A 14,417-nucleotide genomic window follows, 5' to 3' on the forward strand; every position below is an offset into this window, starting at 1 on the left:
AGCGGATGGTAGAAATGGCTGTACAGCCAAGTGGATGTGCTTCCTAGCCTGACTCACACACTGAAAAAATAACAGCTAAAGCAGTGAATTCCGTGCCACGTGGACTTCATCATGTGGATGCACAGAGGGAGGTGAGCGAGCTCATGGTACTGAGTGCAGGCTGGACGGCAGCTTCCTGCTCGGTGCAGCCAACCTCCTCACATGCCCAGGAGCTGATGGCTGCTGCCTTCTGGTTTTGCTCCCTCCAGCTGGGCCTGCAGCGCTTCCATGGCGTCGGCATCCTGGGCTTTAACTCCAGTGAGTGGGTCATCGGTGCCATTGGAGCCATCTTGGCTGGGTATGTTCCACCCTTGGGGTCGTGTTGATGAACCACTGCCACTGGCTGCTCCGTGTTGGGTCTGCTAGTCACACAAATAGTGAGGATAAGGCCACCAAAGTTAAATGAGCAGAGGCAACTTTATGAAAAAGAATAAATTCTGGGAAGAGCACCGGCTGCTTTTGCAGAGGACCCAGGTTCGATTCCCAGCACCCATGTGGCAGCTCACAACCATCTGTAATTCCAACTCCAGGGATCCGACGTCCCCTTCTGGCCACTGGGGACCCTTTACACATGTGGGATGCACAGACAGACATGCAGACAAAACACCCACATACATAAAAGATCTTTGGGAAAGAATGAATCCTTTCCAAAGCACTCAGTCTGTACAGGACTGAGCGGGTCCTGTGTCCCCAGGGGCCTCTGTGTTGGCATTTACGCCACCAACTCAGCCGAGGCCTGCCAGTACGTCATCGGGCATGCCAGAGTGAACGTTCTGCTGGTGGAGAATGGCCAACAGCTGCAGAAAATCCTGTCGGTGAGTGGGCCTCGAGGTGGGTGCTGGGTCCACTGTCTGAGGCGGGGAGCAGGGTGGGTTCCCAGGCCTGTTAGCTTCCTCCTCAGCCTCCGTCTGAGAGTGTGTGCAGAGACGAGCATGGCGAGGCTCCAGTAACCCCAGTGCTGTTCTTGGAACATTTACTTTCTATTTTTAATAGATGTTACAGACAAACCTTTCGCTCTCACACGTGCACAGGTGCCCAGCACCTGCCTGGGGTTGGCAGCATGATCTGGAGGGAGGGTGCTCAGAAGCAGAACCTCCCCAGTGTCCAGGCCAGGAGCCAGGCCCAGCAGCACAGGCCTGTCATCACAGTGGGTGGTCAGCAGGCACAGGACCCCTGGCCAGTCAGTCAGTGAGAGACTCTGCCTCAAAAGATGAGCGCTGTGTAGCTGAAGATGACCTTAAACTCCTGATCCTCCTGCCTCCACCTCCTGAGTGCTGGGGTGACATGTGCCACCACACCTAATTGATGTGGTGCTGAGTACAGGCCCCAGGGCTTTGTGAATGCCCAGTGAATGTTCTGCCCACTGAGCACAGCCCCAGCCTTGATTTTTAAAAATTACTTTCTTTAAAAAAAAAAAGTACATTTATGTATGTATGTATCGTGTGCGGGTGCACGCATGGCATGGTGTGTGGAGGGCAGAGGACGGCTTTGTGGGGTCGGCGCTGCTCTGTCACCGTGTGCAGGCGCCTTTACCTGCATCCCAGTACCCTGAGCCCACAGGGAACGCTTTCAGATTCCACCGGACAAGATGGAGCCTGTGAAAGCCATCGTGCAGTACAAGCTGCCCTTGGAGGAACACGTCAGGAACCTGTACTCAGTGAGTGCCGAGGGGGTGGAGCCTGCGGGAGGGGCGGGGCCGGGAGGAGGGGAGGAGCTGGAGTCTGGCCGAGGTAGTGGGCGGGGCCACAGAGGTTCATGCGCAGTGAGTGAGTGGGCAAGGACTCCTTGAAGAATTGTGTAAGGTGGGGCTTTACGGGAGTGGGTGGGGCCGCTCTAGGGAAGTGGACAGGCCCACACAGGTGAGTGGGTGGGGCCCCCTGAGGAAAGTGGGCGTGGCTACAGGGACAGTGTTGGGGTGATTAGTGGCAGCTGTTTCCTGTCCTTGCTGCGATCCCTCAGCCCCAAACCAGTAGATGAAGGCCGGAACTCATTATTTTGTGCCAACTTGGTATACATTGAGAGTTCCAGGACAAGTCTGGAGTGATGGCACACGCCTTTAATCCCAGCTTTCGGTAGGCAGAGGCAGGTGGATCTCGAGGCCACCCTGGTCTACAGAGTTAGTTCCAGGTCAGCCAGGGCTACATAGAGAGACCCTGTCTCAAATAAACAAATAAATATAAAATGAAAACACTTAATCTTTTTAGTGGCAACACTTAAGATTTAGTCTCCACACAATTTCTGAACGTATAAGTCATTATTTTAAATTCCAACATTTTTCTTATGTCCAAGTTATAATCTATTATGTATATCCAGATTTATAAATGTTTCCTGTAGCAGGAATCTTAAAAGTTCTTATTAATAAAATCAAACCTGAGCCAGGTATTGGGGTGAACACTGGATGGTCAGAGAGATAGAACAAGCCACAGCTAACCTTACCTGGCCAACTTCTCAGCTGGTCTTGTTTCCTCAGACTGGAAACCTCTGAGTCCTCATCCCAATGGCTCTCAGCTGAACTGTGCTGCCAGAAGCCTGAAGCTTAACCAGCTAAAAGCTTCTAGTTTCTGGTCTTCACGCCTTATATACCTTTCCTTTCTACCATCACTCCCTGGGATTAAAGGTGTGAGTCACCATGCCTGGCTGTTTCCAATGTGGCCTTGAACTCACAGAGATCCCAGATGGATTTCTGCCTCTGGAGTGCTAGGATTAAAGGTGTGAGTGCCACCATTTTCTGGCCTCTATTTCTAGTGGCTGTTCTGTCTCTGACCCCAGATAAGTTTATTAGGGTGCACAATATTTTGGGGAACACAATACCACCACAGTTTCCTCTAGCTGCTGGATCTTTCAGGCGCCAGCCCGCAATCGCAGGTCACTAGACAGCTCCTGTCACTACAGCAACAGTGTCTTAAGTCTTGGATCACCTTAAAATTTATCTTTGAAGCAAGGCTGGGGACACAGGACTGCCGTCTTCACTACTAGGAAGCTTCAGACGGGAGAATTGGGAGTTTAAGGCCAGCTGGAGCAACAACTAAGACCCTCTACTAAAATAAATAGGCCTGAGGACTTACTTGGCTCAGAAGTAGAACAGCCGCCTAGAATCCCCAGTGAGGGGCTGGGGGCGTGGTCAGGGCGGAGCCCCGCCTAGAACCCCCCAGTGAGGGGCTGGGGGCGTGGTCAGGGTGGAGCCCCGCCTAGAATCCCCAGTGAGGGGCTGGGGGCGTGGTCAGGGTGGAGCCCCGCCTAGAATCCCCCAGTGAGGGGCTGGGGGCGTGGTCAGGGTGGAGCCCCGCCTAGAATCCCCAGTGAGGGGCTGGGGGCGTGGTCAGGGTGGAGCCCCGCCTAGAATCCCCCAGTGAGGGGCTGGGGGCGTGGTCAGGGTGGAGCCCCGCCTAGAATCCCCCAGTGAGGGGCTGGGGGCGTGGTCAGGGTGGAGCCCGCCTAGAATCACCTAGTGAGGACCTGGAGGCGTGGTCAGGGTGGAGTCTCTGCCTAGAATCCCCAGTGGGGGCTGGGGACGTAGATATCTGGCGTCTTTTTGCCTGGTGTGTGATGAGAGATCCTGGGTTCAACCTTTAATGAAGAGTTTTGAGAAGGAAGAAAAAGCAAAAGCAAGCCTCCTTAATTAGAAGTATCCCTGACCACACTCTTCAGACTTGGCACTCTTGAACTTGGGGCAGAGGACCCTTGGCAGGGTTAGTCCTGGAGCAGTGTGATGCTGAGCCTTGCCTCTGGCATTCAGCCACTAGGTGGCAGCAGCGTTCTCCCGTAGAAACAAGTCAATACATAGATTATGCCATACTCCCACCGGCTCACTAACCGGGACACTTACAGGGGATGATTCTGTTATTAGCAAGGTACCTATCTACTCTGCAGTGGATGGGAGACCCTATAAGCTTGGAGTGGAGCTAGATCTGGATATGTAGCCCAGGCTAGTCCTGAACTCACAGCCCAGGCTGGCCTAAAACTTCACATCCTACTGCCTCAGCCTCCTGTGTACTGGGATTTAAAGGCTTGCCACCATGACAGGGGTTCAAGCCTACAGTTTTAAGAGTCAGTTTAAGAATACACATTTTAGGGCCTCAATCTGCTTAGCTGCCCTGGAAAGATCATCTGAACCTCAAGGGTGCCATTGCCTTTAGTCTCTAAATTAGAGGCCAGCCTGGTCTACGGAGTGAGTTCCAGGACAGCCAGAGCTGTTACACAGAGAAACCCTGTCTCGAAACAAAACAAAACAAAACAAGGCCAACCCCAAATGTCTTGAGCAAGGAAGGTCATTTGCCAGCCCCTTTAACTGCAGCTCAGAAAGCTGACTTCAGGCAGGGCTGCAGCCAGGGCTCTGTCCTCTAGGCTTTATGTCACCAATCTCCTAGCTCTAGTCCCCACCCCTCAGACCCTGCATTCCCGGCTGTTCTGTCTGCACTCCCCTTTGTGAGCTCTGTAGAGCCAGTCCTGGATTGATGGGATACTCTGGCTTCATCCCATCAGGGATGACTTCTGGAGTGGGGAAGCCTTAACAACGTGAGCTCAGGAAAGCCTGGAATGGGAGCTCCCTTCAGGGGTCATTGACTCCTGGAGGTGGGGCCAGCGAGAGGGCTCGGCAGGTAAAGGGACTTGAACCCAGGAACTCACATGGTGGAAGGAAGGAACTGACTTCTACAGGTGCACTGGGGCATGTGTCCCCTCATACATGCACCCCGAAATAAGTAAATAAATGTAATTCTAACAATCTGTTATTTAAACTATTTGAGGGTCAGTCTGTTGTTCCTTACAGCCCATGCTGTCCTTCAGGATAGCATGTGCACCAGAGGGCTGGGCAGGAGACGACAGGAGATTGTCCAAGGCCACAGCACAGCCAGCCAGAGAGGGGCTAGCATTCCTGTGCCATAGCTGAGGTCTGTCTGAGCTGACAGGCCCCGGGGAGGTGGCTGGGGTGTGAAAGTCCTGGGCTTTTCTGAGTGCTCCCATAGCCCTCGGCCCTTCCTCTCTACCATCTGGCCACATGCCTTGGGGTAAGCCAGTGGGATAGGGTCTGAGCAGGAGCCAGCCAAGTCCCCACCCTCCACCCACCTTCCCATCCACAGTGGCATGACTTCATGGAGTTGGGTAACGCCATCCCCACCATGCAGCTGGATCGTATCATCTTGAGCCAGAAGGCCAACCAGTGCGCAGTCCTCATCTACACCTCGGGCACCACGGGGCACCCCAAAGGGGTGATGCTGAGCCATGACAATGTAAGCACCTCTGCCTTGGGCAAAACAGAGTGACATGGAGGAGCGTGTGAGGTTGGTGTGGCCCTTCCCCCATGGGGAACTAACTGGACAGTTGGTGGAGCTGGGGACTTGGAAGTAGACCTAGGTCCAAAGCCAGGCTGGGCTATCTTGGGCAAGAAAACTGATGGTACCGTTCCTATTTCCTGTTTGTGAAATGAGAGTTGGTTTCCTGGTTTTTATCTGGTGGGTGTTTTTTAAAAAACTCATGTGCATGTCTCTATGAGTGTGTGTGTGTGTGTGTGTGTGTGTGTGTGTGTGTGTGTGTGTGTGTGTATGTGTCGGCCAGAGCCTGACCTCAGCTGTGGTCCCTCAGGGGCATCTATCTTGGATTCTTTGAGACAGGGTCTTTCAGTGATCAGGGAAGGCTGGATGGCCCTGGACCTTCCTGCCCCCCACCCCTCTCTGAGCCTGGGATTGTTGGTGAGCACCACCACATGGGCTCTGGGAATTGGAACTCAGTCTTCCTGCGGGGCAAGCACTTTACCCACCAAGACGTTTCACCGGCCTGATTGGTTCATTTTATTTTGTTCTTAGTTTTTGAGACAGGGTGTCACGTAGTCCAGGCTGGCCTCAAACTTGCTGTGTAGCCAAGGATGCCCCTGAACTCCTGCACCTTCTGCCTCCACCCCGAGTGCTGGGGTGACATGAGTGTGAGAACACGTGTGTGGGGGGTGTGTGCGGAGGCCACCGCTCGTCCTTGTGCCCTTCTTGACTCCTCTCCACCCGTACATGGAGTCAGGCCTCCCATTCAGGCCCAGGATCACAGGTTCGGCTTGTTCTGGGAGTCCTTTGTCTCCACCTTCCAGGTGACTGGGGTTGCAGGTCACGGCACACGCACTGCACTGGACAGTTTGTGTTAACTTGACACAAGCTGGAGAATCTGAGAGGAGGGAGCCTCCCTTCAGAAAAATGCCTCCGTAAGACTGGGCTGCAGGCAAGCCTGTGGGCATTTTCTTAATTAGACATCTGGACCCCGCTTTCTCTTTTGGGCCACCAACCAGCTCCCAAATCACAATACAGAGACTTCTTATTAGGTTTGAATGCTCGGCCTTATCCTAGCTCTTTTCTGGCTAGCTCTTTTAACTGAAATTAACCTGTTTCCCATCATCTACCTCTTGCCTCAGGCCTTTACCCCTTCTTGCTCTGTGTCTGCTGACTTGGGCTCCCTGGCTCCCGGCCCCAGCCATCTCCCTCCTTCCCTCCTCCTCCCCTGTTCTTCCTTTTTCTCCAGCCTAGATTTCTCCCCCTATTCATTCTCTCTGCCCGCCAGCCCTGCCTAGCCTTTCCCTGCCTAGCTATTGGCCATTCAGCTCTTTATTAGAACAATCAGGTGCCTTAGGCAGGCAAGGCTAAACAGATACAACATATCTTCACATAATTAAACACACATCCTTAAATCATTAAACAAATGCAGCATAAACAAAAGTAACACACCTTTACATAGTTCAAGTCATATTCTTCAGCATGAATAAATGTAACACATCTTTGCCCAGTTAAAATAATATTTCATAACAATGATCAGTGAGGAGGGCCCAGCGCACGGTGGGTGGGGCCATCCCTGGCTGCTGGTCCTGGGTTCTGTAAGAAAGCAGGCTGAGCAAGCCATGGGGAGCAAGCCAGTAAGCAGCACCCTCCATGGCCTCTGCATCAGCTCCTGCCTCCAGGTTCCTGCCCTGGGTGAGTTCCCATCCTGACTTCCTTTGATGGTGGACTGTCACCTGGAAGTGTAAGCTGAATAAACCCTTTCCTCCCCACATTGCTTTGGTCACAGTGCTCCGTCACAGCAGTAGTGACGCTGACTAGGACTCCACTCACTGGGTTCTGGAGATCTGAGCTCCAGTCTTCACTCCTGTGTGAAAAGAGCTTTAGCAACCGAGCTGTGTTCCCAACGCCTGCAGGTTGACATTCTAGATGAACCATCACAATACAGTATCCCCCAGCCTCGTTCCTCCTGCCTGCTGGATGCTTCTACACACTTGGAATTCTGTTGGTACACGTCTGGGGCATGTCTTCCTCAGTCACTCTCCCCCCTTCTTTTGGGGACAGGGCCTTTCGCTGAACCCTCTGCTCACCTGTGGTTAGGCTGGCCAACCACCAAGTCCTAGGGACCCTGCTGTGTCCACTAGCATGATGACAGTAGTGTGTTACAAACGTGAAAAGCTGGCCATGTTCTGGGGTTTAGTGCAATGCTCTCCACACGAGCATGAGGTCCTGAGTTCAAGCCACAGCGCCCACATAAAAATCCAGGCATGCTGGTGAATAGTATGGATTCCCAGTGATGGCGGATTAGAGACAGGAAGGTCCTGGGGGTCCCTGGCCAGGCAGCCTACTCAAATCATTGAGCCCCAGGTCCAGCGAGGAACCCTGTATTGAGAAACAAGGCAGAGGGGGCTGGAGAGACGGTGCAGTGGTTAGGGGTGGAGTTTGGAGCCCAGCACCCGCTTGGCTGTCCAGGCGTTGCATGACCCTGTCACTCCAGCTGTGAGTGGGACAGAGACACAGGGTTGCCAGGCTGTCCTGGCCGCAGACCACAAGTATCTAGTTCGAGAAGAGAGCCTGTCCCAACGGTGCACATGCACTCACAGGGAAATATATATCTTAAGAAAACGTGTGTGTGTGTGTGTGTGTGTGTGTGTGTGTGTGTGTGTCTGTGTGTGTGAGAAAGAGACAGACAGACAGCGAGCAGGTGTCTGTGGGTACCCCCAGAGGCCAGAAGAGGTGATCCCCTGGAGCTGGAGCTACAGGTGTCTGAGCCACCATGTAGGTACAGGGAGCTCTGCAGGAGCAGCAAGCCACTGAGCCATCTCTCCAGCCCCAGTAAATAAAATTTCAAAACAGTAAGATGGGAGCAGTTGAGGAAGAAAACTGATCTGTCTCAGGCCTCCTCATGTGTGCACATGCACACACGTGTGCACAGTGGTCCTCGGGTAAGGCATCAGAGCTCTGAATTACCCTGTTTTCTAGATCACATGGACTGCAGGGGCCATGAAGCGCGAGCTGGATCTGAGCTATGCCTCAGGGAGCCAGGAGATAATCGTCAGCTACCTGCCCCTCAGCCACATTGCAGCCCAGATGATGGACATCTGGATGCCCTTGAAGATCGGGGCACTCACTTTCTTCGCTCAACCAGATGCACTCAGGGTAAGGCTGGGTGAGGGCCCCACCAAGCATCGGGTGGCCTTTGGGGAGCAGACAGCTTCTGTCCACCGGACAGGCCAGAAGTCTAAGAATTGTTTTCTCCAACTTCATTCTCTGTTCCATTCCGCAGCATTGAAAACGGCTGGGTAAATTCTCCTAGTCTATCCTGATGTGGGTGCGGTTGTGTAGGCTGTACCCTAAACAAGCTCAGGGAGAGGCCGCAGTGGCGATGAAAGTCTGCGTTTCAGTATTTCTTGCATGTATTTGTTCATTGGGGTGTGCACCGTGGTGTGCACATGATGGTCAGAGGAAATTTTAGGGTATGTTCTCTCTTTCACCCTGTGGAAGACAAACTCAGGTCATCTGGCTTGGTGGCCAGTGCTTTTACCCACTGAGCCGTCTTGTGAGTTCCTCCCTTAAAAAACCCGTGTGTACTCATGTATGCTTATGCACGTGTGTTGGGGGCAGGGGCTGTGCACGCACACACATGCTCGTGTGAATTCCCAACCCCTACGCTCAAGTCTGGCCTGAGAAGCACCGGCTGCTCCTCAGAGGACCTGGGTTCAATTACCAGCACCCACATGGCGGCTCACAATGTTCTGTAACTCCAGTTGCAGAGGATTCAATGCCTCTGTGGGACCAGGCGTTCACATGGCACGCGCGCACAGGGGAAACAACTCATACACATAAAATAAAATAAGTCTACAGGTTAGAAACTGCCTCTCCTGTGCTGCAGTTTACCCCTTAAGCGAGACTTAGTTCAGATATTCAGGTGATTTCTTTCATATTCAATTCCAGTGTTTGTGGTGTATATAATGTTACTATTTCTTGATTCATTATCTGTTGTTTCCCTATGTGTTAGAGGATTCGGTTCCTGCAATAGGGGGCTGACCACAAGGCCCAGCCCTGTCTGCTGCAACTTAGTGTTTCTCGGCGTTATCAGGAGCCTTTGTTTTTCTGCCAGGCGGCATTTGTGCCGTCGACTTTTCTTCCCGTCAGTGTTCCGCTGTGAGCGGGGCTGCTATCGCTTTCTTTGTCCCTGGTCGGGGTAACTGGAGCAAAGCCTGAGATGGGTTTTAACTTACTGCAGTCGGATAAAAATGGGAAGGAAGTGAGACCAGCAAGGGGCAGGGGAGAGGACCAAGCCAGGAAAAGAAGGTTGAGCAACCCCGACAGACCCCCAGGGAGCTCTGCCCGGGAGTCGGGCCACAGCTGCCCCACATGACTACAAAGACATGGAACTTTTGTGTCCTCCTGCAAGGTGGACACTGGCCACAAGCTCAGCACATGTATGTGCTTGTGGGCAAGCTCAGCTCAGCTGTCACCAGGATTGGGTTGTCATGGAGCATTTGGGGAGACCCATTTTCCTGCCTTTTCCAGTTTCTAGAAAATGCTGCCTGTATTCCTGGGCTTGTGGCCTCTTCCTCCATCTTCAAAACATATCATTGTCTGTGTGTTTATGAGTGTTTATGGCATGTATGTATGTACCCCATGCATACTTGGTGTCCCTAGTGGCCAAGAGGGCACTGGTTCCCCTGGAGCTGAAGTCCCAAGCAGTTCAGAGGCTCCGTGTGGGTGCTGGGAACCAAACCTGTGTGCTCTGCAGGAGCATCAAGTGCTCTAACCAGTGAGCTGTCTCCACCCCCCTCTTCCTCTGTCTTTATTCTTCCTCTTGCTCATTATGTGCCAGTCTCACCCCAACACATATAAACAAACATCAATGAATATACATGTGCATGTGAACGCAGAAAAACACACATGAACACAGTTCACACACTCAGACACACACACACACACACACACACACACACACACACACACACACACACACTGTCTCAGTTAAGATTTCCATTGTTGTGATAAAACACCTTGTGTAGTAGAATATTATTTTAAGGTGTGTTACTTTTGTTTATGTTGCATTTGTTTAACTCTGTGAAGCTGTGTTACTACTGTGCCTGTCTGAAACACCTGGTGGTCTAATAAAGAACTGAACGGCCAATAGGGAGGCAGGAGAAAGGACAGGTGGGGCTGGAGGGCAGAGAGAATACAAGAAGGAGAAATCTGGGAGGAGAAAAAAAGAGATGGAAGAGCTAGGAGCCAGAGGAGGAGGAGGACTCCAGGCACCAGCCACCCAGCTACACACACAGCCAGCCACAGAGTAAGAGTAAGATTTATAGAAGTAAGAGAGTGGGGAAAGCCCAGAGGCAAAAGGTAGACGGGATAATGTAAGTTAAGAAAAGCTGGCTAGAAACCAAGCTAAGGCCGGCCATTGATAATTAAGACTAAGCCTTGGCGTGTGATTTATTTGGGAGCTGGGTGGTGGGCTCCCCAAAAGAGTAAAAAAACCAACATTTTGGCATCCAACCTGAGGCTCATATTTCCATGTAGGGCCTGAGAAAGCTGAAAAAATATACATATAGCTCCTTTAAGAGCTTCTGCTGGACAGCTTCTGCTGGTTACTGAGCCCTTGAGCAGCTGGTATGTTAAGTAGGAGCAAAAAACTAAGTAAAAACACCTGCCGCAGTGCAAGCATTGGCATTCTAGAGCCAGCTGAGAGCCACACTCAGAGAATCCAGGTGTAGGTTAGCAGTCTAAGGTTTGCTTGTATGTCAAAAAAGGCTGAAGATATGCAATAAAAGGGGTCGAGATAGAAAAACTTCTAAGCAGGTTACAATGTGTTTAACAATGTGTGTAGGCTTAAGAAAATAAAAAGGGTATAGTCATAGAAAAAATGAATAGTTTATAAAATAAAGTCTTTAAAGAGAGAATAAAAGAAACAAAACCACATAAGATGGGAAATACACAGGGAGTCTGGATCCTGTATGGTATTGTGTTGATTTTGATTTTTTTTTTGATTGTTGAAAAGCAAAGGACAGCTGCAAGGAGACCTGGAATTGAAAGAGGGATTGTTGAAATAAGTCAGCCTATACACTTTAGGAATGACTTAACTTTTAAAAAGTCAAAAAATATATTTATCAAATGGAAATCAAAAATGCTTTGGAGATTTGTTCACACAGGAGATGAGAGGCTGTGGATTCCTTCAGGGTTAATACAGATCAGGTTTGATCAGGCAAGACCTCCTGAAACTTGACAGGTGATATCTATCAGCAAAGCTTACTGCTGGTCTTCCCAGGACTTGGCCATTATCTCACAGTTTTCTCTCTGGGATCCTAAAGATACTTTGTCCACAGACAGCAGGAAGCAGTATGGAGAAAACTACACCCACATTCCCAAGAGTTGGGGGGATTGTTTATTTGGTGGGTTATGGATGTTTGTTTTCATTTAGGGGAATATAGTATATAATACAAAATTAAAGTTAGTTTTGTTACACTGTATGTTTCTACTCTTGTTTAAAGGATTTTTTTTTTTTTTTTTGGTTTTTCGAGACAGGGTTTCTCTGTGTAGCTTTGCGCCTTTCCTGGAACTCACTTGGTAGCCCAGGCTGGCCTCGAACTCACAGAGATCCGCCTGGCTCTGCCTCCCGAGTGCTGGGATTAAAGGCGTGCGCCACCACCGCCCGGCTAAAGGATTTTTGTATATTGATAAAAATTTAAGGTTATTTTTGTTACAACATATTGTATATATATTTCTATTCTTGTTTGAGGTATTGTACCTATGCAGTTCATTTAAAAATGTAATGTGAAGCTCTAGTTTTTGAAAGCTGTCATTATAAACTATATAGGATAATCAGGAAACATAGGTTAGTGATTAGTCATTTATAATAATCAAATTTGTAGATATGTTAGGTATGCTTTCTAGATAATAATCTATCTAGACATAGTCTAGATAGATAGATGGTCTTCAAATCTTTCAAAGACCTGCAGAATATGGCATTTAAAATGTTTTGTTAATATAAAGTTTTTCATGTCAATGAGACACATCTGCTCCTGGGAGCACTAATTTACTTCAGAGAGGATGATGGACATTGAAGAAACTCCTTATGGAGTTTTTCATTGTGGCAAGGATAGCCACTGGGCAAAGAAACTGCTCTTGCCTTTGACTGCTGACAATGTGCTATGTAGACTGGACATGCAGGACACATAGGAAAAAGATTGTTGAACTTTGCCAAAACAAGGCAGAACAGTTCTCCAAAATTCCTGCTTCACTGAAAAGTATGCCAGATACTCTGAACCTGTAAGCTGAAGATAGATGCCCCAGCATTGCAGAGGAACTTTAGGTGACTGCCCAGGCAGCCAAATGTCTCTGTTGTTAGATAATATTACATGTCTTTGATGGAGTTGAAGATTAGATAGTTATATTGCAGCTTTTCTTAATTATGATAGAAAGTAAGTTAGTTGTAAAACTTTGAATTTACTAAGATAGGATAGATAATGCATTATTTTCTTTGAATATGCTAACTACAAATGGACAGAATATTGTAAATGTAATTGCTATTTGATAATTGTTTTGTTGTATGTAGTTTTAGTATGTTAAAGTTAAAACTTTTATTTAGACAAAAAGGAGGGAAATGTAGTAGAATATTTTTTTAAGCTATGTTACTTTTGATTATGTTGCATTTGCTTAACTCTGTGAAGCTGTGTTACTACTCTGCCTGTCTAAAACACCTGGTGGTCTAATAAAGAACTGAATGGCCAATAGGGAGGCAGGAGAAAGGACAGGTGGGGCTGGAGGGCAGAGAGAATACAAGAAGGAGAAATCTGGGAGGAGAAAAAAAGAGATGGAAGAGCTAGGAGCCAGAGGAGGAGGAGGACTCCAGGCACCAGCCACCCAGCTACACACACAGCCGGCCACAGAGTAAGAGTAAGATTTACAGAAGTAAGAATATGGGAAAAACCCAGAGGCAAAAGGTAGACGGGATAAATTAAGGAAAGCTGGCAAGCTAAGGCCAGGCATTGATAATTAAGAATAGGCCTCCGTGAGTGATTTATCTGGGAGCAGGGTGGTGGGCCCCTCAAAAGAGCAAAAACCCCCAACAATAACCTCGATCAAAAGAACTTGGGAAGGAGAAGGTTTCACACAGGGCAGGAACCTGGAGGCAGGAGCTGATGCAGAGGCCATGGAGGGTGCTGCTTACTGGCTTGCTCCCCATGGCTTGCTCAGCCTGCTTCCTTATAGAACCCAGGACCAGCAGCCCAGGGATGGCACCACCCACAGTGGGCTGGGCCTCCCCATCAATCACTAATTAAGGAAATGCCCCACAGGCCAATCTGGTGGGGGCATTTTCTAAATTGAGAATCTTCTTCCCAAATGACTCTAGTTTGTGTCAAGTTGCCAAAACACTAACTAACCAAAAATGCATACAAATGATAAACACAGACACGCACACATACAGATAAACACAGTGTACATTTACGTACAGTGGCAAATATAAATACAAACATATGAACATGTAAACACACAGATGCCATACATACATGTGCAATCACACAGCATCCATGTGGGCCTCAGTCCCCTGCTGAAGTTCCTGTCCTCCTCCCGTATGGACCCTAGTCAGGACACTGAGCCACCTGATCACCCAGGAAATCTGATTTCTCAAGATCCTTAATTTCTTGTTACTTTTTAATTTGTATTAAAGTTTAAATTTACAGTGAGTGCTGGTGAAAGAGGGGAGGAGGAAGGGTCGGGGTCACGGGAACAGTGACGTGTGTAGACCCTCAGACACGGAGCCTGAGGACCTGAGTTTGATCCCCAGTCCCTACACGATGGAAGAAAGAACAGAGTCCTTCCAGGTGTCCTCTGACCTCCACAGGAGTGCCGTAAAGAAAGTGAAGGAAAAAGAAGTCACACATGGCCAGGAGTGATCCAGATAACCAGGGCGCTGAGGTTTTCAACGTGACGTCTCCTGTGGGACGTGTTCCCTCCCGTGGGCCCCAGGGGCATGGCATACCACAGGCAGTAGAGCTGATGCTGACACTGCAAAGACAGCTACTTGCTGCACAACCATTAGGACCTGAGTTCAAATCCCCAACACTCACGTTAAAAGCTGGTGTGGCCACCTGCATGCCATAGCCC

At 49.6% G+C, this 14,417-nt stretch overlaps 1 protein-coding gene across 1 annotated transcript in view; it reads left to right on the forward strand.

The window, feature by feature from the left end:
• LOC128115777 (long-chain-fatty-acid--CoA ligase ACSBG2-like) overlaps positions 1-14,417 on the forward strand; it is a 37,443-nt gene that overhangs the window by 14,979 nt on the left and 8,047 nt on the right. The window contains exons 3-7 of the mRNA XM_052746824.1: positions 249-337; positions 734-854; positions 1,613-1,696; positions 5,118-5,267; positions 8,271-8,447. Coding sequence (XP_052602784.1) covers positions 249-337; positions 734-854; positions 1,613-1,696; positions 5,118-5,267; positions 8,271-8,447 — 621 coding nt within the window. The remainder of the gene's footprint in view (positions 1-248; positions 338-733; positions 855-1,612; positions 1,697-5,117; positions 5,268-8,270; positions 8,448-14,417) is intronic.

Source organism: Peromyscus californicus, unplaced genomic scaffold, assembly GCF_007827085.1.
Source record: "Peromyscus californicus insignis strain IS unplaced genomic scaffold, ASM782708v3 Scaffold_1__1_contigs__length_55948999, whole genome shotgun sequence".
NCBI classification, from domain to species: Eukaryota; Metazoa; Chordata; class Mammalia; order Rodentia; family Cricetidae; genus Peromyscus; species Peromyscus californicus.